The sequence below is a fragment of the Besnoitia besnoiti genome, chromosome I, assembly GCF_002563875.1.
Source record: "Besnoitia besnoiti strain Bb-Ger1 chromosome I, whole genome shotgun sequence".
Classification (NCBI taxonomy): domain Eukaryota; phylum Apicomplexa; class Conoidasida; order Eucoccidiorida; family Sarcocystidae; genus Besnoitia; species Besnoitia besnoiti.
The window spans coordinates 5283693-5308664 of NC_042356.1; the positions used below are offsets into that span (position 1 = coordinate 5283693).

At 60.4% G+C, this 24972-nt stretch overlaps 2 protein-coding genes across 2 annotated transcripts; both read right to left on the minus strand.

Moving 5' to 3' along the window:
• Positions 1-564: 564 nt before the first annotated feature.
• Positions 565-2557, minus strand: BESB_007530 (uncharacterized protein; the record flags this gene model as incomplete). The annotated part of the gene is made up of 2 exons (XM_029359507.1): positions 565-679; positions 990-2557. 2 exons carry the CDS (start codon positions 2555-2557, stop codon positions 565-567), a joined length of 1683 nt encoding a protein of 560 aa, XP_029222420.1.
• A 3548-nt stretch (positions 2558-6105) lies between these two features.
• BESB_007540 (uncharacterized protein) lies at positions 6106-21991 on the minus strand (the record flags this gene model as incomplete). The annotated part of the gene is made up of 12 exons (XM_029359508.1): positions 6106-6198; positions 6565-6675; positions 7327-7412; positions 7669-7841; positions 8239-8322; positions 9046-9111; positions 9648-9793; positions 9978-10072; positions 10430-10723; positions 11065-11134; positions 11324-19414; positions 19664-21991. 12 exons carry the CDS (start codon positions 21989-21991, stop codon positions 6106-6108), a joined length of 11637 nt encoding a protein of 3878 aa, XP_029222421.1.
• Positions 21992-24972: the final 2981 nt, after the last annotated feature.

Sequence of the window (24972 nt, forward strand, 5' to 3'; positions counted from 1 at the left end):
ATACATAAACGTGGGAGCGGGGACATTCGCGATGGAGCTCCCATGCTGACATACACTCGCTGCATGCGAAGGAAGAACAGTTCGCGGCCGGCCCACTGCTCTCCCAAATCAGACGGAAAAAAAGTCTACTCTGCGTTCTCACTGAAGCAAATCCCGGTGGAATGCAGCGTCACGAGATTCGGTTTCGCAGTGTGATCAGTTGCCACCACGTCGTAAGCCGGATTGAGAAAAAACGGGGGGGGGGTGGCGAGCGGGCCCACGGCATTCCGGCGAGCGCAGGAAAATGCCGTGTTGGACGCAAGAAATACAAGCTAAACCAGGCATCTAAGCAAGAGTTGAATAACTATTGCCGCAGTTCTACACACCTCGACACAACGTGAATGAAGATGCCCTGGTCGGCGACCACATCGTCGACAGGCGGATAGACAACTATTTTCAGTATCTAAACGCAGAAGAACTGCAAGACCATCCATCCCTCTTACGCGCCTCGGCGCACGACCTCAGTGTTTTTCAGATGTACGTATACATCCGCACACGTTTCGGATGCATGCGCGTCTCCTTCGGTCACGTGAGGTAAGGCATATGGCGGCTGTAGGCAGTTCGCAGTGCCGCAGGGAAGTGCAGGCTCCATCCGTGATCCGCAGGAACTACCGGGGGCCCGCTAAAGTTGATCTCAAATCTGCAGCAAAAACGCCAAAACACTTCACCAGGATAAATCGGAGTGGAAAGCCATGCAGCCCTCTTACATCGATATCATCAAGTCTCCGTTACTCCCGACAGAAAGTGAAGGAAAACGATGACAGTAGGACCGGTCTTCGGCTGATTCCGCATACCGCATCTTCCGCACGGATGCATATATCTCTGCTTCTTCCACTATTCGGTTTCGGACAAGATATCTGGGCTACGATGCTTCAACCGACACGCATACATACCAGGTGTGTGTGCTACATGCTCACGGGTTGCCTGAAAAAAAGTGAGACCTCCCTCACCTGTACATGAGGCTTTCGTTCAGGTCGTTTGCGTGTGAAGGCGGCGGGAGATGCCACTGCTTTTCTGTGGTGACTCGAACGATTTTCAGCATGGCTTCGCGCACAGCTCTCTCAACGCGGCGTTGCGCAGCACGCTCCTCTTGCAACAGCCACGAGGAGGCCGATGAAGACGAGTCTCGAATTTTCCCTGGTTTTTCCTCTGTTGTGTCACTTTCCTGTGCAGCACGGCCCAGCTCGGCCTCGCTAGGACCTGCATCCCCGCAGCGTTCGCGCATCCCAGAGAGATCCGAGGTCGTCCCGTAAACTTGTCTCGACGGATGGAAACCGTGCTCACTGGCTCTTCCGCTCGAGATTTCTGCGCCTTTTCGTTGAAACAAGGTAGACAGGCTCGGTTGCGACCTAGGTGTTTCACCCGCAGGGTTCCTCCGCCTGATTTCAGAAATTTCTGGCTCACTGTCTCTGTGTGCACGGTCGTCGCGCCCTTGCTCCTGTGTATGTGAGGACTCTTGTGAGGCTACTTGGTCACTTTCACCGAATCGCTCGGGTTGCGGTTGCGTCTGCGGAAAGACGTCGGAACCGCGAGAAGCGACTCCTCCCAGCGCCGCTTGCGCCTTCATGCGTTCCCGGTATCCGTTGCTGACCGAGCTTGTTTCACTCAAAAACACACTGACACTCTCTGCGTTTCTGTCGTATGCAGGACACGGCCCGAAGTGCACGTCTCCGAGTGTACCGCTCGAGGACGAGACAAAAGTCACGAGGCCCTGGACAGAAGAGAACCTATCAAATAGAGAGTGGAGAGACAACGGAGATATACGTCTCTCGAATTCTTTCGTTTCTACGCGAGACAGCTCACGGATGCGGTCCCCCCTTGCCACAATTGCCGAGGCGCCTTCATCCTCCACCATCCGGTCCCCGCGAACAGTCGAACCACAAGCCCGATGCCTCCCCTGGTCGGCGTCTTCCGGAGGGGATGCTGACCCCTGCGTAGCGGTGTCTGACTTCGAAGGCGAAGGAGAGGCACTGCCTCCTCCTGAACCACCTGCAGCTGCTTTAGGATGCGTCGACCGTAGCGACGGCGGCTCTGTCGAACGCGAAGGAGCCGCCGGCGGGCGCCGCACAACTTGGTTTCCTTGCGACTGTTGGTTGACAGAAGAGGACCCCCAAAGTGCAGGCAAGCTGTCTCTCGTCGAGAGGCCAGTCTGCAATCCGTAGTGAGCGTCTACCCCAAAAACAACATCAGAGCGAGTTACTGCTGGCCGTGCGGGCCAGCGCGTCGAAATCGGTTCTTGCTCCACGTGTGCCGGCGGAGGTGGGAGAATAGAATGCCGACTGTCGCCAAATGACGGTGCCGGTGAGGAAGCTGTGTTAGCCGCCAGTCTTCGGGCTTGCGGCAGATGTATAGGGACAGCGCCACCCTCCTGGTTAACGAGACGAACCGAGAGAACCCACCGCTCGAAGAAAATTTTCTCGTCGGGAGGCTGGAAAAACCCCAACACCTTCTCGCGCGACCGAATATGATAGAATGAGAGGGAGAGCTGTGCTGAGCTGCGTGGCCCTCTCTCGAGCATCTCTGAGAGCAACAGGGGAACAGTGTGACCCGAAAGTGATGAAAAGAAGGCGGGTGTTGGAGGTGTGGGACGCTCTGAAATCCAGCAAGGCTCCGTAGCAAAGTGCGACACCTGTGGACCTCACTGTGGAGGTAACCTTACCAAAATGAAATACTGCATACTTATAGAAAACCCCTGCCTCTACGTGTGTATGTAAGCCTTCCCCCATCTGTGCAGTTTGACTATTGCCGCTAACCATGCCGTTATTCATGCCCACCTTTTCCATACACTTACTCGTAAACGCGACGATTTTTGTTTCGACCTCGCGCTCGGCCGCGATGTCCCCGCATTTAAAAAACGCGACGCTAAGTGGCTCTGCGGTGACCAACTGCGGCGTGCAAACATCTGGCGACATCCATACACCCCAACCCTCACTCTGCTGCGACTCGTCTGCGTCTACAGAACAAAGCCCTCTGCCCTTTTGACGGCAAAAGAGCAGTGTATGAAGAATACAGCGTAGACTACACTTCACATACGCGAGTGGCAGGGATAGGGACGGCAAAATTACTTCCGTGCAATTTGCCTGCATAGTCGTTCTACGCGATAACAAGACGACACAGCGGCCACTACCACTGAAGGTGAAAACGATGACGTGCGCACGAGAAAGCACGCCCTTGGATGGAGCTCCACTTACTTCAGCGAACTAGCGCGCCTGCACCACTTTCTCACCCATGGCAACGAAAACAAAGCTCCACGCGGCGTCGCAACCCATAGCGCCAGATATGAGAATTCACAGGAAGAACGGTTCCTCCATACTACTGTCGAGGCCCCGCGGCCTCTCGATTCCGTCAAGAGAATAAAAAGGTCGGAAAGCCGGGGAAAAAATATATATTCTATATATTCGCTGTTCCGGTGCCCCCCCTCTCTCCAGGTGAAATACACAGGGAGCAGTGGCCCCCTACCGAATGCAGAGGGAAACGGCCAACCCTGTTGTATTTGGCAAAGGAGGCACAGTGGGAGTGCCTTTTCGAGATGCGAGTGAAAGGGCTAGAAGAGAGGACGAGATTCAGTCATGTCGGTCGAGATGCGAGTAAAAAGGCTAGACGAGAGGACGAGATTCAGTCATGTTGGTACATGTGCATGCATGTTGCATTCATTTACGTTTGATTGCTTACATTATGTCTCTGTAACCCATCCCGAGACAAAGCACTATTACTGAGACGTATAGGGGTGCAACTACTCTTTGAACGTGTAGATATATCAGCCGCAATACAAATATACATTGGAAATACGGCTGTTGGTTATAGGCGGCCGTTCCCTGGAGTAGCTTGCATGGCCGTCGCTTTTCCGGCGAGCTAACCTCATGCCACAGAATGGGAACAGAAGGGCGATAGAAAAACGGGTGCGAGAATCGCTTTGGGTCTGGATGAAGCGAGGCAAAAATCCCGGCTCCGAAGGATGAACGTGCCTTTCTGTTGATATTCAAGGCACTTCCGGAAAAAAAACGGGACCGCCAGCAAGCTACGCAGCCGAGGATAACGCGCGCATGTACCAGTCGTTTCCCACTCAGGGAAGAGGTTGGAAGAAAAAGCGAGGTGACACAGATTTTCAGTGGTTCGGAATCATAATCCCTATCGTGTGCGACACATGCTTTTTTGTTTGGTTCTCGTGGCCTGCTGGTTCTTCGAGGTCCCTCGCTCGAGTGCCGCTGCCCGGCCGGGTCCGTTGCACGTCCATTACGGTCGACAACAGAGTCGCAGACTACCGTAAACTTGCTACGGTGGCAGACGACGGGTTCCGCACGGTCGATAGCTGACCGAACCCAAGGCATTCGCCTGAAAACAGGGAAGGTTACGTCCATCCCCCTACCTGTGCATACCACAACCGCTAAATCGTGCGTCTTTCTGTTGAATAGTTGACGCGGTAGTTGAGTGCACAGCGAAGTAACACTACGAGCCATAACGCTTTCGAGAAGTTTAGGAGAAGAGAATCCCGACCTGCCAAAGTGGAGCATTTACGAGCCGTGGTGCCGCTGCCCGCCGGAGGTCGTTAAATATCGCCATCAAAACCGTAAGGGAGCGTTGTAGTGGTCAATCATCCTCGCAAGTACAGACGGCACTACGGATGAAACACAGACGCGTAACCGAGGCCGCGCCACCTGAGGTAGCAGTAAATCTATGTCTCAAGTGAAACCTCAGCGTTGACGATTCCCAGAGGACTCAGTGGGGTTTCAGTGAGTGTGAGTGCTGCACGGTGGATCGCACCGTAGGCGACACCTTCCTCCGCATCCATCTAGCAGCACGTGGCGCCGCTGTACCGCTTATGTGCCATTTTGGCCTCTTGGAGTAATGATTCAACCGCTTGCACTGCCGAATCTGGCTTGCATGACGTGTGCGAAAAATGAGCCACTTGGCACGGCCTCAAGTCATTTAGATTTTCGCGCAGCTACGCCTTTGATTCTGTGAGGTACAGGCCGGAACCGCCGAAGATTGCCAACTACGAAAAAGCTAGTGCAGAGGATAACTGTGACTCAGCCCCCTCCTGCCTACTCACACAGACTGAGGAGAGGCGCTGCGCAACACGAAGCTTCAGGCATCAACAACTGTTTTTCAAGGCTCCGTCTTCCGCGACCCATTCTTGCTTGTTTGGCACTATGTTGCTGTCCACGTGGATCGGCCGTCTTCAGCATTTTGGGCGATACATCCTCAACTCTGTAACAACTCTCTGGTACTACTTGTGCGGGAATTTTTGCGGCAGCAAGAGCGCATTTTGCGTTTTCAGTTATCCTGACCGAATTGATCAGCTGGGCGAGTGGCTATTTGACAGCGAGATTTGCTGCGATGCGTGTCGTACATTGGTTTCGCTTGGGCTTCCCTAGACAGCCGCGACCCCTAAGAGAGCACCAGAAACCCATGTTTTAACGTGCCTGTCAGTCGCGGGTGCTCCGAGATGACATAGCTGTGATGTCATCAGCCGCGAGTGCGGCAAAAAAATGCTCTCAGAATTGATTTCGTCATGCACACCCGCACGATACACTCCGATTGCGTTTCCGCAATCAAACCATACGGTTGATGTTCTATTCGGAAGAAGTGCAAGAATGTCCCTTCAGAACTAGACTCTCGTTCTGTGTGCACACCAATATCAAATATCGATATTCTGGTATCTAGACACATACGCATGCATGCACGCATAAATCGCATGCGTATACACACCTACACCTATACATCTATATATGAGACAAACACACACACATCTCAACCGTCTTGCCAAGCGCCGCATGCTTCTTTACCTCCTTTGCTCACCCGTGCTAAACGGGCGGACACAAAAGAATGCGCCTCACACAGTGCTGGAAAAGGCTACTCCAATGACAGCAAATCTCCGTTTCAGGATACCATCGAGGATTACGCATGCATCGCAGAACAAAAATCTATGCAGACGGGCGCTAAGTCGCAACACGTTGATTTAAGAATCATTCCGAGCGATGCTCGCAGGCGTTTTCGCGATTTTCTCCCGAAGCCAAGGCAACACATTCGACTTCACAAGAAGACGTGAGTCAGTCACCATGCCCGCTACGACACCAACACCATGTAGCCTTTGCCGTCCTCTCGCCGAATCATCCACTCACTCTTGGACTTGTTGACCATGCGCACAGTCTCGAGTTGCTGCGAAAAGAAAAAGGCAAAGCACATACCTCGAGAGCTTCCTGCCAGCACGCGGCCTCTGGCGCCGCCGCGTGACACGCGGACAGACACGACACAGGACCGCAAAAATAAAAAGACACGGGACTGGCATAAAGAGCTCACAAGAAGCACGGCCGGCGCGTCCCGACACGAACTCTGCCGGCTAAGCTACCGATCTACAAGCTTCTGCTCTCGACACATGTATCCGTCTGCGCACCTTTATGTATCTCTATTGCCATAAAAAATATATAAATTTACAGACGCATATATGGGAAAAGGAACCAGACGGTCACCTCACACCGGCACTCGCGCGTCGACTTTTCAGCGTGTATGTACACATTTGCTTACGTATGGAATGGACTGCCAGAAGATATTCTTGGGGCAGGGCGGCAGCTGAACAATCTTCTGCGACTTGGCGGACACGCCTAGAATGCCACCGAAGAACCCCGACGACGAACTCTGCGCACAGGCGACGCCAGAGATCACACCCGACGAAAGTTCCCTCTCAGGTACGAACCACGAATGTGCGACACCGCCAGAGAAAACAAAACAGAGCGACAGAGAGCGGCTCGACGGGCCCACAACCTGAAAGAGAAAAACCTGAGACGGAGCCCGCTACCCAGAAAACAGGCGAGCGCGTACGCATGAAAAGTAAAGCCCCTATCTATACTTATGTTCATCTGATCTGAGGAATTCTAGCAGCTGGAGACCTGCGGCGAATCCACGGCAGGCGTTTGTGGAGTGAACGCTGGCAGACAGATGGAAACATGCGCAGTTAAGCGGTACGCAAAAAGGCGTGCACAGCCACCATACTCGTCGACCAAATGCGACGGATGCACGCAGAAGAGCAGCCAGAGGAGAGAACCGCACATGGAGGTATCCGCCCCCCAATGTACTCAGGTGTCCCCATACTCGCACGCATGAATATATATACATATATATATATAAGAGTATGTGTACGCATCCGTGACTCGGCGGGTGGAGGCACAGTGCAGGGCGTTGGAACCCGCACAGACGGGCTCGACAGAAAAAGTGCGCGAGCATGTGCCGACAGGATGACTTGACGAGTGAATCTCTTTGTCTGGCTGCCCGTGCGTTCCTGCGAGTTACCTGCCAGAGGCGCATGGAGCAGTCGGCGATCGAGTACGAGCCGAGCAGCGACCCGTCGTCGGAGAAGGACAGGCAGCTGATTGCGCCTGCATGCCAAATCACGAAAAACACGAAAAGATGAAAACGAATCGTGACGAACCCGTAACCCGCCCCCCCGGGCCGCGCCGACCCTCTGCATACATCCCAGAGGCGACGTGTTTCGCACGCAGCGCAATGGCGCGCGCGTTTCGCGTCTTCTCCGTCAGCGTCGAGATTTTCTCTTCCGCACACGTTTCGTCTTCCGATACTCGCCTTCTTCTTGCAGAGCTCTACGTCGAAGTATTCCGTTGTTTTTGAGTTTACCTGTGTGGCCTTCCAGCACCTTCCACTTGGTCGCAGTCCGCAAGTCATACAGAATGATGAGCCCATCGGAGCAGCCAACAGCGAAGCGCTGTGTCTGCTGATGAAACGTCGCCAGCGGGAAGCAACGCACGAGGTGGAAGAGCGCCGCTGTCGCCGCATTCAGCGCCCGCCGCCTAGAAAAAACAGAAAAACAAACGCGTGAACGCATTTTCGCAAAACAGCGCGGGCAGGCGTTTGTCCAGCACCGGTCTATCATCACCTCTATCTCTCTATCTGTGTCCATCCCTCTATGTATATCTATCTCACTAACTATATCCATCTCGCTACCTATATCTATATCACCAACTGCATCCATTTATCTATCTATACCTATCTCACTAACTGTATCCGTCGTCTGTCAATGCCAGCAACGTGACGTGAAGAACGAGTCTCTTCTTCAAAAACAATCAGACAGTGTGGTGCCGGTGCGGCGGCGAAACAGAGAGCTTGCAAGTCCCTCGTTGGAAACGCTTTCGTGCTGCAACGCTGAACGAAAGTAGAAGCAGCACTGCGCAGGCCTCAAAGACGTACCGCAGGTGAGGCTCCGCAGGGTCGAGGCAGCGGACGACTGCCTCGACGATGTCCGGCAGATGCTCCAGCGACAGCTCGGGAATTCTGCGGAAAAATGAAGCGAACCAAAACACCGGAATACAGATCAAAAACAACCTTCTCATGTTTCCTACCCTAGACCGGGCAGGAATATCTTGTGATCCGTCCAGCGATACCATGAACGCAGAATTACACACACACACACGAATATATATATATATATATATATATTCATGTTCATTGACAGATATACGTGTAACTAGAAGTGGATTCGTTACGCATGCCCAGTGCATGGCTTGTGAATCCACCAGCCTGGAACGACGCGTATACTTGAATCCGTTTGGCACCCCTGCGCGGAAACACACAGCCACGCAGGCGCCTCGCAAAGGGCCGCGCGGGATCGAGACTCGCTTTTCCGTGAAACGCGTAGTGCCTCTCAGCCCCTCTGCTGAGGCGTAAGACCTGTTCAGGCGCTGCGCCCATGAAGAGCGTTGCATGTGCAGAGAAAATTCACTCTTGCTGAGGCCAAGCGACCCCCGCGCGCCTGCGCGCCTTCGCCGAAGCCGAGTCCCTACGCAACTTTGCGGCGATGCGCCCATCGAACTGAACTCTTAACGCAAGCCTTTCCCCGCACCGCCACCGGGGCGACGCAAACAGGCTCGCGAACTGAGGGTCGCACTCGAGCCCGCGTGCTTTAAACTGTTGAAAACTTAAAGAATAGAGACAGGCGGCCGTCTTCGCTTTGCATGCAGGACTGTAGAGAAAGGGAGAGAGAGAGGAAAGACTCACCGCGCTGCAAACTGAACGAGTGTGAGGAGCGCCGCCGCGGTGTACTCGGAGCCGAAGTCGACCGTTCTGTTGAGACAGAAAAAAACAACAGCGACGCGTCCACCCCTGGCGCAGGTCCCGAGTCAGGAGCGTTTCGGCGCCTTTCTCTTGACTTTCCTCTCCGCTCTGACACAGCTCGCTGAACCCTGACACGTGTATGCAGCGGGATGTTTGGGCTGCCTTGAAACGTCTTCGGAGGCCAGCCTCCGGCTGCAGACGGAAGAAGCCTCTGCGCGAGGTCGCACCAACACATGCGTTGATAGAAAATGCAGAGAACACAGAGTCAACCTGCGAGAGAGAATTCACTGCTCGCCTGCGCGAAGGTACACGGCGCACAAGCACCCGCCAAGCAGTTCTCGCGGAAACTCCAGACTGATAATGAGCTACACAAACGAATATTTATATATATAAATATACTTATATCTAGATGTGCCTATAACTATTTATATCTATCTTTGTCGGCCTATTTATATCTATCTAATATCTACGCGTCTATCTCTATCCATCGATATATAGATATATATGTACGTGTATATATTGCGCTTCTGAAACGTCAGTCTTACTTCGCCGCCCTGCCCAGGACTTTGATGAAGAGAGCAAAGTTCGCGCGGGCGAGACGCGTGAGGATGAGAGAGCTGCAGGCGCTCCACTGCGGCCGCAGCGTCAGCGCGAACATCGCCGCCATCAGCTGGCAGAGAAGCACCTCGTCCTGCACAACAAACAAGATCTCCCGCAGCCTTGCGCGTCAGAGACAACTCGAGTGTCTCCCTGCTCTAGTCGCAGTGCCTCAGTTAAGCTGACAGCCGGCCTCTCTGCTTCTGAATCGACTGGATAGGTTGAGAAAGAACGCTGGAGAGGGACTTAGACAGGCGAACACAAGAAGAGAGACTTACCGGCAGAAGCGCTTCGAAGACGCCCGCTGAATTTGTACCTCCCAGCTTCTCTGTGAAGCCCCGCGGTGTGTAGGCATCCAGGAGGTTCGCGATTTCTGAAAAAATGGAAAACGGAGATTGGCACGATGCAGCGAGACCAAGCTTTCTCTCAATCGCTCCACAGAAAACAAGGCGCACCCTGAACGTTTGCCGCTGCTTTTTCCGCAGCGGAGGAATGAGCCTGAGTCGTCGCTCCAACCGACGTCTGCAATACGGTGCTACGGGCGCGAAACGAGGGCATCTTTGTCTGCGAGAAGGAAGCGAGAGAGAGGATCCGGGAGGCTCCCCGTGTACTGAGGTGACGAAGTTATGGTTTTGGGCTCGCGCGTGTCTTCTCTCCCTAGCTGAGGGCTTGTGTGCGATAGTCACTTCGGGGCAGTAGAGGGTTTCACAGCGGCTCTGCCGTCACTTACTTCTGCTGAAGAGGCACGCGCCGCCCCAGAGGATGTTGAGGCCGAGGGCGAAGATCTCCATGAGCAACTCCACCCGCGCAGGCGCTCCACCGCGCGCCGCGGCGGCCGAGGCTCCCGCGGGGAGGGGGGCGGCGGGCTGAACGGCAGTCGAGAAGGCGAGCTCCGAGGCGGCGGAGTGACAGACAAGACCGCCCGCGGAGGCAGACGGCCCCGAAGCCGCGAGCGGCAACAGCGCGCCCAGGAACGCCCACGCCAGGTGGTGCCCGACAATCGCCCCGATGTTGAGGCCGGCAACTGCGAGGAGAAACAGAAGAGACGCACACGTTGTCCCTGGGGAGCTGCACTCGGTCCGTATGCACCTGCCTAGACAGGAGGAAGGGGCGCCAGCGCAGACACAGCGTCACTCTCCACGGGGAACCACGCGTCCGCGCGCGAGCAAAGGCTGCGCGAACGCACACACGCGCCAGACACGCTGAGCGCCTGCCGCGCCAGACGAAACCCGTGGGAATATGAAGAACGCAAGAAAAAGTAGAGAAAAACACGCTGCGCTGCAGCTGCGTCGAAACGTCGAAAGGCCGGGATCCGAGGTGCGCCTGCGGGCTCGCAAATGCGCCGCGTTTTCCTTCTTCGCGTACTTCTGCTTAGACCAGGTCGCTCGTAGATGATCAACGCGAGAAGCACGAGAGCTGCTTCCGCTGTGGCCGCCTGAGACACCGCAAACAAAGAAAAGATGGCACTTTCACCGTGCAACTCTGGCGAGGCGTCGCGGGGTAAGGCAGCCCAGACAAGAGGGTGGGGGGGCATCACACACGGAGGTGCGCCTATTTGCAAAAACCGGCGTAGGCGCCCCGCATGCAGACACAGGACACTGTTCACAGCTTGCGTTGCACTTACGCAGTCGAGCTCCTCGGCCAGAGTGGCGGGCAGCGCAGCGACGATGCCGTCTGCGCCTCCGGCGAGCGGGCGTTGCGCCGCGTCTTCTCCGCGTCGGGCGTTCTGCAGACTCGCGCAGTGGCCACCGAGGATTTGCAGCGCGACGTCGACGAAGGGAAGAATCCGCTTCTCGTCCATCGCGCAGATCGCGCGCCGAAGCAGGTGGCACGCGCCGAGGTGTACGTACACCGCGGCGGCGGGTCCGGCAGAGCGGTGAGACGCGTGGAGCGCCGCGGAGGCCGGGCAGTTTTGCAGGAAGCATTGCGTCAGAAGCCACAACGACGGGAACGACGCGACAGGCGCAGCCGGAGGGGCGACGAGGAGCTCCCAAGGCCCAAACTGCCGCCTGTCGCCCGCGACATCCTCGAGGGGCGCGCCTTCCGCGCCTTCCTCTGTCGCTCCACTTCTCCTATGCGCGCGAGTCTGGAGCGCATCAGAGACGTCTCGTGAGAGTGAGAGAGGCGCAGCAGCGCCTCTCGCGTGCGCGTCGTGCTCATCTTCACTGAGGCGCGACACATGCCTCGCATCTGAATACGCGAGGTCGAGTGCGGAGATGGCGTCGGTTGCGTCGCCGCCTCCGCCGCGCCATCTGCAGGCCGGCGACGGCCCGCACAGGAGCTGATCGTCGCAGGGCGAGCCAGGCGTGGGCGTCGGCGCGCGCGCGGGGAAGAAGGCGAGGCTGAACGTGTCGGCAAAGGCCTGAACGAGAGCGGCGCGGGTGCCCGCGGAAGGTGGCGGCGGCGTGAGCGAGGGGAGGAAGGCGGCTGAGAGGAGACAGAGGAAGGAGAGCGACGTGGTGGCGGAGAGGTGCGGCGACGCCAGAGACGCCGAAGAGAGACGCAGCAAGTCGGCACAGGGAGGCGACGTCAGTACGGTGTCCTTGTACGTGGAAAACCGCGGCGAAGGCCACGCGCCCATCGCCAGGGACGCGACCCGCCCGCCGCCTGGGGCTCCAAGGCCTCCGAGCGACGCAGCTGGACGCTGCTGCGCGTGGAGCTCCCCGATTCGGCCCCTTCCGCCGCCGGCAGAGGGGATCGAAAACAGCGAGCGCGCCGCGACAGACCCCGGCCGCAGCCACAGCCCTCGCTCCTCGCGGCGAAGCGCGAGCAGGCAGCGGAAGAACTGCGGGTCTGAAGGCGCCGCGGCGCCCGCGGGCAGCGAGGCCAGCGGCGACAGCAAGCGAGGCGGTGACGAGAGAGAGGAAAATGTGGAAGAAAGCGAAGAGGAAGTCGACGGCACAGAGGGCGCCGCCTGTTCGCTCTTCGGCGCTTCATGGCCGCAACCGCCTCCTTGGATTTGAGGAGAAGGCAGCGAGGCGGCCTCCTCTCCGCCTTCGGCCCCCGGCCTGCCTCCTCTGCCGCTAGCGGCTTCCTCCTCTTGCGCGGCGGTGCGGGAAGGGCGCAGAGCCTCTCTGGGCGAAGGCCACGGGGCGGTCGCGACGACGAGCGAGAGATGGAGAAGTCTCTCGCGCCCGCGGATGAGCCGCCGCCCGCCGTCCGCCTTCCCGTCTTCGCCCCAGTGCTCGCCGTCTGCCAAAGCGACTAGCTGCTGCTGGAGCCTCACAAGCTGCTGCCGCGTCGCCTCCTGCTGAGCCTGGAGTTGGCGCACCTGCTGAGCGACGAAGGCGGCTAACAACGTTGGCTTCTCGGGTTTGTCAACCGACTCGTCGCCCGCACTGCGTTGGGCGGCGCCAACCGCGGCGTCGTTTCCTTCTCTCGTGGGGCCCGCCGTCGCTCGGTCTTCGCGAGCCTGTGCCCCCGGCACCATCGCCTGACTCGCGGCCTGGCTCGCCTCGTCCGCTGGCGTGTCTTCGCGGCGCACCGCCTTCGCCTCGAAGGCCTTCTGCTGGGTCTGGAGGAAGTCGAGCTGCCGGTACAACACCTGCTGCTGGTACTGAATATGCATCTGCTGCTGGCGACTGCTGAGAGTCAAGGCCCCGCCCCCCAGCGTCTCGTCGAGCGCAGCGTGCAGGCGAGCCTTCGCGCCCGCGTACGCGCGAGCCGCGTCGTCCGGCGAGCGGCTGCAGGCAGAGAGAAACGCGGAGGGCGCCGAGGCAAGGAACATACCAAACACGTAGGCCCCCTGGCGCCGACTGACCAGCGACACGCGCGACAGCAGCCCGCCCCCGCGGCCGCCCCCGCGCCCGCCCGTCGAAGCCGAGCCCAGGAACGCGCACGCAAGCGAGAGGCTGGAGGACGAGGAGAAGAAAAAGGGCGAAGCGGACGAGGCGCGCAGAGTAGCTGCGCTGCCGCTTGCCAGCGCCGGCAGACCCGAGAGACTGAGCGCCTCACACAGCGGGGGGGGAGGCAGGCCCAGACGCAACGCCACGTGCGCGGGCGAGGGCGCGACGCCTTCGAGGGAGGCAGGCCGCAAAGACTCCCCTCGCTCTCCGCGTCTCGCGCTCTCGGCGCTCGACTCGCGCGCGCCGGCGTCCACGCTGGCGCGCGAACTCAGACGCGCTGACGCCTCGCCCTGGAGAGGCGGCACCTGCCTGCCGAGGAGGAGACCCGCGTCGGCCGTCACCGGCAGCGCGGACGCTGGCGCGAAGGCGGGCGACACCACGGCCGCAGAGGGCCCAGTGGCCACGAGGGCCTTCAGGCCCGCTGAGGCGCGACAGAGACCGGGGAGCCTGTGCGTGCGCGCCAGGCGCTGCTGCAGAGCGAGCGACGAGGGGCTCGTCAGGCTGCTGCAGCCCGCCTTCCGCAAATGCTTGCGCCGCTCCAGTTGTCTGTGGAGTGCGACGAACGGTGAGACCGCATCGGCGAACGCCGGCCGCCGCGCCTCCTCCGCTGCCCCGCGGAGGCCCCAGGCCGCGTCGCGCTCCGCGAGCGCGGCCGCGAAGAAGGCGAAGACCTCGCATGCAGAAGCGACGCCAATCGATGAGGCAGACGGCGACGAAGGGGATAAAGGCGCCGAGGCGAGAGACGTCGAGGACTGCCTTTCGGGGACGTGCGAACAGGCCGCGGGAGGGGGGTTGTCGGCTCGGCGCGCCGCCTGCGCGTGGAGCCGGATGCTGTGGCGCAGCGACGGCTGGTGGCAGCTGGGCGGCGTCTCGTCGAACGGGAGGCTGAGAGCGGCCTGCGGGGGGAGAGAGACACTTTTTCGGAGCTCAGCTGCGCGCGCCGCCTGCCGGAGGTAGAAGTCGTGGAGGAGGCCGTGGATGAGAAGCAGCGGAAGCGAGAAGGAGATGGCGAGGTCGGCGCCAATCACCCCGGGCACGAGCGGCAGTGGCGAGGGCGCGAGGAAGGAAAAGAGCTCCTGGAGCCCAAAGTCCACTGCGGCGTCGACACCAAACGGCAGGAACGCCGAGCAAAGGGCTAGCGCATGCGCCGCGAGCGGCGGCCGCTGCTGCTCCGCGCCCTCCCCCCTCGACCCGGCCGCGCCCGCAGCCCCCCCGGCGCCTCCTGCGGGCCTGCCGCCGCCTGAGCCGTCTGCCAGCGCCGACGAAGAAGCCACGAGCGGTCGCGGCGGCTGGCAGGCCTGCAGGAACTGCGCGAGAGGCAAGAGGAGCACCGCGGCGCTGGGAAGCGTGCGGTGGGCGTCGACGGAGCTCTTCAGCTGGCAGAGGCGCGAAGCGTCCAGCGGAGCCTGAAGGCCGCGCGACCGCCGCCCTTGCGAAGGCCCGCGGTCGCGGGTCTTCACAGGGTCTGCCCGCGACGCCGAAGTCGAGACAGCGAGCGAGGGCTGCGAGGCCGTCGCCGGCGCGCGGGGCGCCGAGGTGGAGCCTTCAGGCCACGACAGCACCGAATGAGCCGGGTCTCCACCGCGACTCTCGGCGCCGTCGCCCTCTCTCGGGCGGCGCGCCGCGCGGCGCTGCGTGCGGCACTGCGGGCGCGAAGACGCAGCCAAGGCTGGCGGGACGGACGTGGAGAAGTGGCAGCAGCGGCAGCACGAGGAGGAGGCGAGCTGCAGGTGGCCCAGTGCGAACCCCCAGACAGTCATCTCGAGGTGCGGCGAGGAGGAGTGGAGGTGCGGATTCTGCAGGAACGTGCGTGCGCAGCCGGAGTCTGGGTTGGGCGCGTCGGGCGCGAAGACGCCGGGGATTCTGGAGAGCGGGCCGTACTTGAGCAGCCGGCCCGTTTGAATCTTCCAGAGAAAGAACTGCGCCGAGGCCGTGATGCAGCAGATCGTGTCTGAGAGGAGGTCGACGGCGACCTTACGAATCGCGTGCGGCGCGACGGGCGAGGAGGCGTGCGCCAAGCCGCTCTCGCCCCCGGGGCACGCGACGCCGGGCTCGCCCGGTGCGCGAAACCCCGAAAAGAAACATAGCGGCGCGCCCTCCAGTCGCTCCAGCGGAAACACTCCCGACCAGTTGCACGGACGAGGCACAGCCTGCAGAAGCGCAGGTGTACGCACACTCCACGTCGACGCGCGGTAGTGGACGTACAGCGGGCTCTCCACAAGGCCCTTCGTGGCCGCGGCAGGAGTCAACAGCGTTCGCGAAACCTGTCGGTCTTCCTGTCTCCGCTGGTCGTGCGCGGCCTGCCCCGGACGAGATCCTTCTCGCCGGCTCAGAGACCCGCTTTCACCCTCTTCGCGTCTGCCGCCTTCGCCCGCAGCTCCTCCGCTGCCCCCCCCCCCCGCGACCCCCGCTGACGCCAGATGTGCAGCGGCGGACGCCTGCTCTTTTCCGCCAAGTGTGGTGTGTATCGCCCGCTCGTCGCTCGCTCTGCTGGAGACGCGCGACGCAGGAACCTCCACTTCTCCTGCGCGGTTTCGGTCGGAAGCCGCGCCGTGGGCAGCCTCCGCGGGGAGCTGGCGGGCGTCTGGCGGATTGGCACTGGAGGTGTCCGTGCACCCGCAGCACTTGGCTGCGTCGATGAGGGTCAGTTGACCGCTCGCATCCGCGGCCAGAAAACAGTTCGAGTCGAACTGCGTCTCGCCCTGTCCGCCGCACACGGCGAGCACGCGCAGCATCGCGGAGACCGGCGCCGGCAGAGCGTGGGGAAGAAATCCGCACACGGAGAACGAGGGCAGCCGCCAAAACAGAATGTCACCGCGGCTCGTTCCGCCCGCAAGCAGCACGGAGCTCAGCGAGCAAAAGTGTGTAATCTGCGTTTTCACCTGGTCGTGGGCGCACGCGTACAGAGGCGCAGAAGAAGGCAGTGCGGCGGCCGAGGGAGCTCTGTGGACGCGCCGAGAAGCGACGCTGCGCGAGGAGGAAGAGACAAGACCCGAAGGAACGCGCGACAGCGAAGACGTCGACAGACGCCTATCGCGGGCCTCGTCGTCTGAGGGCGGAGACGAACAGGACGGAGAAGACGGGCTCGACGCCACCGACCACGCCTCCCAGTCGTCGTCTGATGCGGGCGAAAATTCTTCAGAGGACGAGGAGGAAACTCTCTGCGAAGACATCGAAGCAGAGTCGGCGGAAGACGCGAACTCAGAAAGCGTTTCCTCGAGCTCCTCAGAGGTCGGAGGGCAGGTCGTGCTCAAACCGCCGCCGCCCGCCGCTAGCCACCCCGAATACTCGCGATGCGGCCTGGAGACGGATCCCCTAGACGCGCCGATCTCCGAGCCTCCGCCGCCCGCGGCTCCTCCCCTCGCCCCCCCCCCGCCCCGCGGGCATCTCCTCGCGGCGCAGCCCCGTTGCGCCGAGGCTCTTCTTCGCCTGCCCTGAGCCTCCACCTCGGCCACTAGCGCCGGGTGCGTCGCCGGCGTCGGCAGGTGAACCAAGCTGGGCAGGTCGTGACGCGCTGCGGGCCATGGAAGAGTCTCGGGTTGCCCACTCAAGTATAGAGCTTCCTCTTCTTCGTCCTCTTCTTCTTCACCTTCTTCGCACGCTTCGCCGCCGAGTCCGCACTCCATGCGATCTTCACTCCGCCGCTGACGCCTGCAGGATGCATGCGCGCCGGCGACCTCGCCGTCTGCCTGCGGCGAACGGCCCAAAGGCTTGGAGTGCGAGTGGTGCCGACGGAGCCGCAGCCGTCCAGCAACGTGGTTTAGGCAGAGGCCAAGCGCGGCGCCGTCGGATGAGCTGCAGATCAGAAACACGCGGCCCTGCGACTCCACGAGGCACCACGACAAAATGTGGCGATCTGCGGTGTGCCTCTTCGCGTCAGCGCCGCGGGGCGACGGGCGAGCGAGACGCGCCTCGGCTTTGCCAGAGGGAAGGGGAGCCTCGCGCGCCCGTCGCATCGATGCGAGCATCGCTGCGGTCTGCTTGAGAGGAAGATACGCGTCCTCGCAGGCCGCGTGTCCATCATTCCGCTCAAGCAGCGAGAGGAGACGCCAGAACTGGCTCCGCAGCGCCATGCCGCTTGCACCGTTTTCTGCCTTCTCTACGCGGGGCCCGTCGGCGAATGGAGCGCCTCCCGACAAGAAGCAGAGCGAAGACTTGCGGCTCGCGTCAGGCGAACTGAGCACGAGCGGAATCGGCGGGAAGAGTGTGCGATGCAGGCTCGCCCGAAGCGTCGACGGCAGGCGCCACAAGTCGCTCAGACTGAGGGAGGCCCAGACGGAGGCGCGGAGACGACGCGAGGCCCCAATCCATGCGACAGGTGAACGTGACCCAGCACATGCAGGAGGAAAGGCCTGACGTGAAACAGACGGCCGCTGAAGCCTTGTGGAAGAAGCTGCCACCGAGGAGGGGGAACGCGAGGCGACCGCCGACAGGTCTTGCGTCTCCGCTGTTTCGTTGTCGTGAGCGAAAACGGAGCCCGGAGGCAGGAAGGCCTCAGCTAAATGCGCATCAGGAATGAGGGAGTTCGAAGTCTGACTTCGCTCCGCAGAGGAGCCGTGGAACGAGCCTTGGACCCCCAGCCAGCAGGCCGACGGACGGCCCGTCTCCTCGAGGGTCCACGAGGCCACGGAGACGCGGTCGGAAGCCTCTAAAGAGACACCAATCGACAAAAGCCCTGCGGAGGTCCTCCTCGAGATCCTAACGGCCAACTCTCTCTCACGGCCTTCTCCTTGGCGTCCTGCGTGGCTCTCTTCTTCCTCCCCCTCGGCGCGCTCCTCAGCCCGCCACCCGAGAGTGGCCTGCGTCTTCGGCGCGCCTGCCGCCGCAGACTCTCGCGCCGAAGGAAAGGAAGAGAAGAGAGAGACAGACGGCGAGCACGAGGCAAGTGGCAGGAACACGGGCGACGGCGTGTCCTCGCCCCCAAGGAGATCATCCGACAGGCGCCCAACCAGAAGGCCCTCTCGAGCGAGAGCGAGATCTGACGCCGTCCACGCAACTGCACCGGCGCGCGCGTCCGCCTTCCACAGCCTCTCTGATCTTTCTTCGTGGCTTCCATCGCAGGGGGCGCCTGGCGTGAGCGCGGCGAGCTCGCCACGCGGCGCGGCCTCGAGCAGCGGAAGCGGAAACGCTTTAACGACCCCGTCAGTCAACCAGGCGATAAGCACCGCCTCCACTCTGTCGAACCGCCGCGGCACACACGCAGAGAGATCGAGGGGCGTGTGCGACTGGGGCCCTCGTGGATCCTCTGCGTGCAGGCGTGCGCCTTCTGTTTCCCCGAGGCGGACGGCGTCGCGCCCGCGCTCCCCTGAGGGCTTGGAGCAGAGGCTGCGCAGCAGCTGCTGTGCATGCAGAGCGTCGAGGTCTCGGCAGAAACGCTCCATGCTGGACGAGTAGGCGAGCAGATGCGCGCCGCACCACCCCGGCACGACGCGTGGCGGCTCGCCGGTCGTCGCGAGACGGACATCTGCCAAGGAGGAAGGCGCACGCAGGAGGTGTGTCTCGTCTTCTCCCGAGAGGCCAGAGAGCGCGCGCGGGCGCTGCGCACTCGGCAGATGCGCAAAGGCGTCGCCGAGCCCCCCTGCCTCCCCCCACGTCCCCGCCCGGCGGTCGCCCCCTGTCTCCTCGTCGTCGCCTTTGTCTCCGTCGCTGCTGAGGCAGCTGCGGGCCGCTGGTGAGGCCGGCGCGGCGGCAGGGATGTCGAGGAAGGGGTCGTAGAGGACGGAGGGAGGCGCAGATGGACGCGCGTCTCCGCCTCGCCACACGCGCCGCCAGACCACGAGGCGCTCGCAGCTGATCGCAATCAAGTAGGAGGCTGTGATACACAACAGCGTCGACGCGCCGGTGCCGCCGACTTCAGGGAGCGCCACGGGCTGCGGAAAAATAGCGCATTCAGAGGCAACGCGAGGCTGAAGCATCGCCAGACGAAAAAGACTTGCGCGTCTATGCAAACTCGACACCCCTTTGAAGTCAGACTATGCGGCTAGCAGCTACCCAGTTATCCTGCTCAGATCTCAGGCCTATTCACGCACCGCCAGAGAGGCCGCATCTACCACTCCATATATATAAATATATATATCTTGATGTACATCAAATGTATATGCATGTGCCCTCGACCTTACCGCGCAGCAGGCGTGGGAGACAAACACGGGTTCCACGCCCTTGAGGCGTTTGTGGATCTCAGGATCTTCATCGTCGTCGTCATCCGATTCGTCCTCTGCTGCATCGCCAAACATGCCCTCAAACATGGTGCGCATGGGCTGCAGCACTGCGGCGGCGCCTTCGGTGGCTGTCCTCCCTCCTGCGCCCGCAGCTTTGCCTCCGCCGCGTCTCTTGCCCTTCGGTCCGCGCAGAGCCTCTTCTTCGCCTCTCTTCCCGGCGGACGAAGACGACGAGCCCAAATGCGCGAGGAGGCCTACGGCGCCCCCCGCGTCTCCCGCGCCCCCCAGTCTGCCGCCGACGCCCCCGGCGAAGGCCGACGCCACGCGCAGGCCCCCGGCCTGCTCCGTGCCAGCGGCGTGCGAGTCCGCGGGAGAGCGGCCATCGGCTGTCGCGCCCGACCCCTCTGCAAGCAACGCTCCAAACACAGCTCTCTCGCGCTTGCCCTGAAACAGCGCCTGGCCCCCGAGCCCGTCGAGCTGCTGCTGCTCCCAGCTAGCCAAGACCCCGCGCAAGTCCCACACGGCTAGCCGGCCCTCGGGCGTGAGGCCCCCAACTGCCACAGGCTGCTCGAGGAAGGGAGGCAGCTGCGCGCCGTCATGCGCGACAGGGACATCCGAAAACGAAAACGAGGGAGATTCGTAGAGCGGCGGTGGCGGCAGATGCGACGACGGCCGCGAAGGCGGCGTGGCGAGTGCCCCCCGGGGTGCGGTGTCGAGGCGCGGAAAGAGCGGAAGGGAGGAAATGTCGTCGTCGACCCCCCGCGACGGTTGCGGAGAAGACAAAAAGCCAAAGGAGTCGCCGCGAGCCACCTCGCCGGCGGCGATTTGCTGCGACTGCTGAGTAAGGAAAGCGAAAGGCGAAGAAGCAGAAAACGAGGAAGACGAGGCGGAGGCAGAAGGGCTGTTCAGCAGTGATGGCGGCCTCGTGTGTGCATGTCCTTCTGAGGCGGGGAAGCGTTTCGCCGGGCTGTCCGCGGCAAGCCGCTGCTGCAGGTCGCGCCCGTCTCTAGGTGTACTCCTCGCTCGCTCTCCTGTTTCGGCGAGCAGAGACGAGAGAGGCGCTCTCGAATGCGGCGCTAAGTTAGGGAACAGCGCCTTGAGTCGGCGCAAGCCCTCCTCACTGCAGTCAGGAGGCGCGTTGGTGGCGGTCGCGAAGAGGCGGAGAAGCGGCCACGCGTCGCCTGCGTGCGTGCCGCGCGGATCACGCTCGGGCTTCCTCCAGCGCGGCAGCGGACCCGTCCCTTCGTCCGACCGCGCGCGCCCCGTGTCTCCGAAGGGCCCCTGGGCCGGCGAGGAGACAGGCGACGGGTGCAGAGAGGCTTCATCGTGGCGGCGATGGAAGGCCGTCGACGGCGCAGCGGAGAGCGGCAGAGACAGCGACAGGTGACAGACGCGGCATCGAGTCCACAGGTCAAAAACAAACGCGCCCGTCTGGCCCGTGAGGACAACGTACCGCCGGTCTGACAGCACGCGGACGGAGAGCAGCGGATACGGAAACTGCTTTGTGACCGACAGGCAGCGGCCGTCGAGGAGCGACCAGACTCGCAGCTTGCTGTCCGCGTGTAGAGACACCAGAACCTCTTCGCTGCACGCCTGCAGCAGCGGAGCAGACGCCACTGCAAACACACACTCAATCAAAGCCGCAGCGCCGCCCCACTCAGAAATCAAAATTAAGTGGGGGACGAGCGGCACCGGCGCCTCGAAGCTGTTGGGGCCCGCCCCCCCCGAAGCCGCAGAAGAGGATGTGGCAGCGGGGAACGAAAGAGGCGGAGGACACCAAGCTGGAGGAAAGCCAGGGTCACTTCGAGACACCCCTCCCCGAGGGAGAGCTCCGCACGGAGGCAACCCGCTGTCGGCTTCGGCCGCGCCCGCGTCCCCCGGCGCTGAGTCGCTCCCCTCTTCCGCTGGAATGGCGTCGTCGGCCCCTGCCGCTTTGGCGATGGGTGAGGAAGACGGTCCTTGTCCCGCCCCGAGAGAGTTTCTCGAAACCCAGTGCGACTCCGACGACGAGGCGAGGGAGAGCGCCTCCTTCGGGAGGGGGCAGAGGCGAGTGTCTGGGCGCGCGAGCGCGCGGTGGAGCGCGGAGAGGTACCAGACGTAAATGTGCCCGCTGTGTGTCCCGGTCGCGAGAAACGAGCCTCGCGGGTTCACAGCGACGCACGAAATCGAAGCTTGAAGGGGGATGTCTGGCCAAATCAGCGACGACATCCACAGGTGGTGATCGGGAGAAGACGAAGAACGAAGTGTCGCCGCCGCCGCCGCAGGCGACGGCCCTACGCCACCCGCCATGGTCGCCCACGCGCCGAACGAGCCGCGCAGAGGGGCCCTCGCCAGCGACTGCCAGGAAGTCTGGCCAGCCTGCTTACGCGTATCGAAGACGACTCAAACAGCGGAAGCTTGACATAGTGTCTAGAGACTTCGGAGGAGCTAGGCAGACAGCGCAGGTCGGGACAGGGAGAGTGACTTCCGGACGCTGTCGAACGTTTTCTCACATGTAGACGGCGGCCTAGCCTTCTGCAGCAAACCGTGCGTCTCGCCAGCCGCCAGTGTCCTATAGAACGGCCGTAACAAAAGGAGGCGGGGCGCTGACTCGCGGGTAACAGGAAGGTCCGGTGCGCGGTGTACCACTGCGAACTCAAGCGGAAGTGCATGTGTGCCGTGGAGTCACTCCACCGGTGAATCGTACGCGTCGAGGGCAAAGAAAACAAAAGGAATTGACGCTTGAGTCTTCAGAACGGATGTTTCGACTAACCCTGCGAGAGGATGTGTGTTGACGGCAAAGAGAGCGGGTCGAGCGCTGTCACCGGGTGAAGACACCCTGCACATGCATCTCCAGCCAGACGCTGTGACAATATACGGAACTCCTGAAAACACTTCAGCAAGCAGGCGGGTGCGCTCGGTGGAAACTATATTGGGAAAAGAAGAGGGAGATAAGAAAGCAGAGAGAAAACTTAAAACAAGCGTCTCATTTACACACAAGACGTCGCATGCTCGGTACGGAAGTCTCCGCCCTCGGTGGAACCGCAGCCGCCCTTCTCTTCGACAGAAAAGGAGAGGAGTAGGAGAAGCAGTTGTGTGTAAGCTGCTCTTTTTTTTTTCCGGATCATCAACGAAAGGGCGGAAATAAAAGGATTGCAACGTAGGAGGGTTGATGGTAGCCAACGTACGTGAGACCCAAAAAGGGATTTTGACTAGCTAGAGGGCTCGCTGCATGCCCGCTGCAGGTTCAAGAGACACGCAGATGTGCAGTACGTTCGCGTCGTGTATCAAGCGGCTAGCTCCCAACTCTTGAGACCACGTCAATGTTGTAGATGCCAGAAGTGTCTTGAAGATGGCTACGAAGTGAAGCTTCACCTTGAATTTACGCCATCAATGTTGATACACGCCACGCGAGGCTGTCACCGGCAGTAGCAAACCGACCCGCCGCGGTACACGACTACCGACGGCACAGTACCTCCAGTTGGCGGTCTACGGCTTACTTTGTACTGACTCGAGGGGTCTTTTCTGTTCATTAGCCGAGCAATTTACGTACAGGAGCGTAGTATGCCGCAATGGCATTCGCCAACATTGATATCAGCTTCATGTGGTCACACGGATAGCACGGGCACTACGAGATGCTGGAAAAACTTGGGGAGCGCATATTCTTCGACACTCGCTGCGTCGGCAGGAAGCGTGTGGAACGCAGTACATTCACTGTAATGCCTGTTCAAACTGGTTCCCTGCATGTGTCCGTCACGCACTGCGTCCGCCTGGGAGGTCTCTTGCAAGTGTAAAGCCGTTGTTGTTGTTGGCAAAAGCCGTGCAGCTTGCTGCATCTAGGCAGGGATTTGTGCCCCAAGAAGTAGGTGAACTGAAGCGGGGAGAACCACGGTGGCATTTCAGCGGACATAATCGTACCAGTGAGTCAACCCGTAAAAATCCAATTGTCATAGAGACCGTTACCGCCTGGCGGATGAATTCCACGTGATTAGTCAAACGACCATCCTCGAGACAGCTGTGAGTTTCGTAATTCACAGAACGGGGGAAACAACAAGCTTCCTTCAATAGCGGTGTGATATGTGGAATTTTCTTCTCCTGGGAGTTTGCTGAGCAGCAGCTGCAATGCGCCGTGCTGCCCTCGGTGTGGGTGTTCAGACCTGAGGGCTATGCGCTCCGGTTGTTGCAGACATGAGCTACAACCATTCCTCAGCGAACCCATTCATTCTTCTTACTTGGATTCATATTCTTCAGGCATGTAAACCTCGTGACATCTCTCAAGACGTTTGAGAGGGCTGGAAAGAGCCCGGTGCAAACCGTCTGATGTGGGGGGGCAGCGACAGTCTTTGAACCGCCTTGCTTGACTTTTTCTTGGTATTGCAACGTTGGGTTCCCCGCTGGCGCTGAAGAGTTCCATAATGTGCGTGCGAATCTCGCTCAGTGTGATGTCACTAACCTGCGTGCCGAGCATCGTGGCCGCCTTAGAGGTTGCTCTACATCTCAGAGGATACGCAGAGGCTTATTCGTGCCCGCAGAACTTGAAGTCGAGACTCATTCGCATCGCTTTCTGCTTTGTCGCCATCGAACTCCACTGCCCCCATGGCCGGTACTGGCAGATAGTAATCTGCCATATCTGAGATAGCTGGAGACATATTTGCTTTGCCCTCGCAACACTTCACGCCATGCAACGACAGTTCCTCCAGCGTGTTGATGGTACTCTTATTTCTCTGGGTGAGCATCTGACATGAATCTTCGTTGCGGCTTAGCGATCCTGAAGCGGTGGTTTTATTTCGTGCGCCGAACGTGAGGACACACTGTGCCGGCGGGTATACCTGGGCTCCTGGTCCACGCTGAGATGGCCCCAGTCACATTTGAAACTCAACTGAAGCGTAGCAAAACAGTAAACGAAGAAGCAGCAGTTCCCACGCGTTCCTGCGGATTCAGTTGGCCACAGTTCACAGGCTCAAGACAACTTACACGTCGTCAGTGACTGTCAACGCCCACGCGCGAAGGCCGCTCCTGTCGAGTCATGTGCTGCAAATGATTGGGCAGTGTTCTACGTTATCGAACTTCTCTGTGTCGGGATATAGTTGGTAAGACTTCATAACGAACGCAACAAGCAGATCCTCTGTGGTTCCGTGTGACATTCAGTTACTAGAGTGGCATCTACCGTAACCCCGTCCCCCATTATGCCGCGTTCGCACAGGACGATGTGCATCCACGCCCGAGAGCCCGTCTCGTCTCTTAGCGAAGCTATCAATTGCTCATGCCGCGTGCTCGGAGCGGAAAAATGT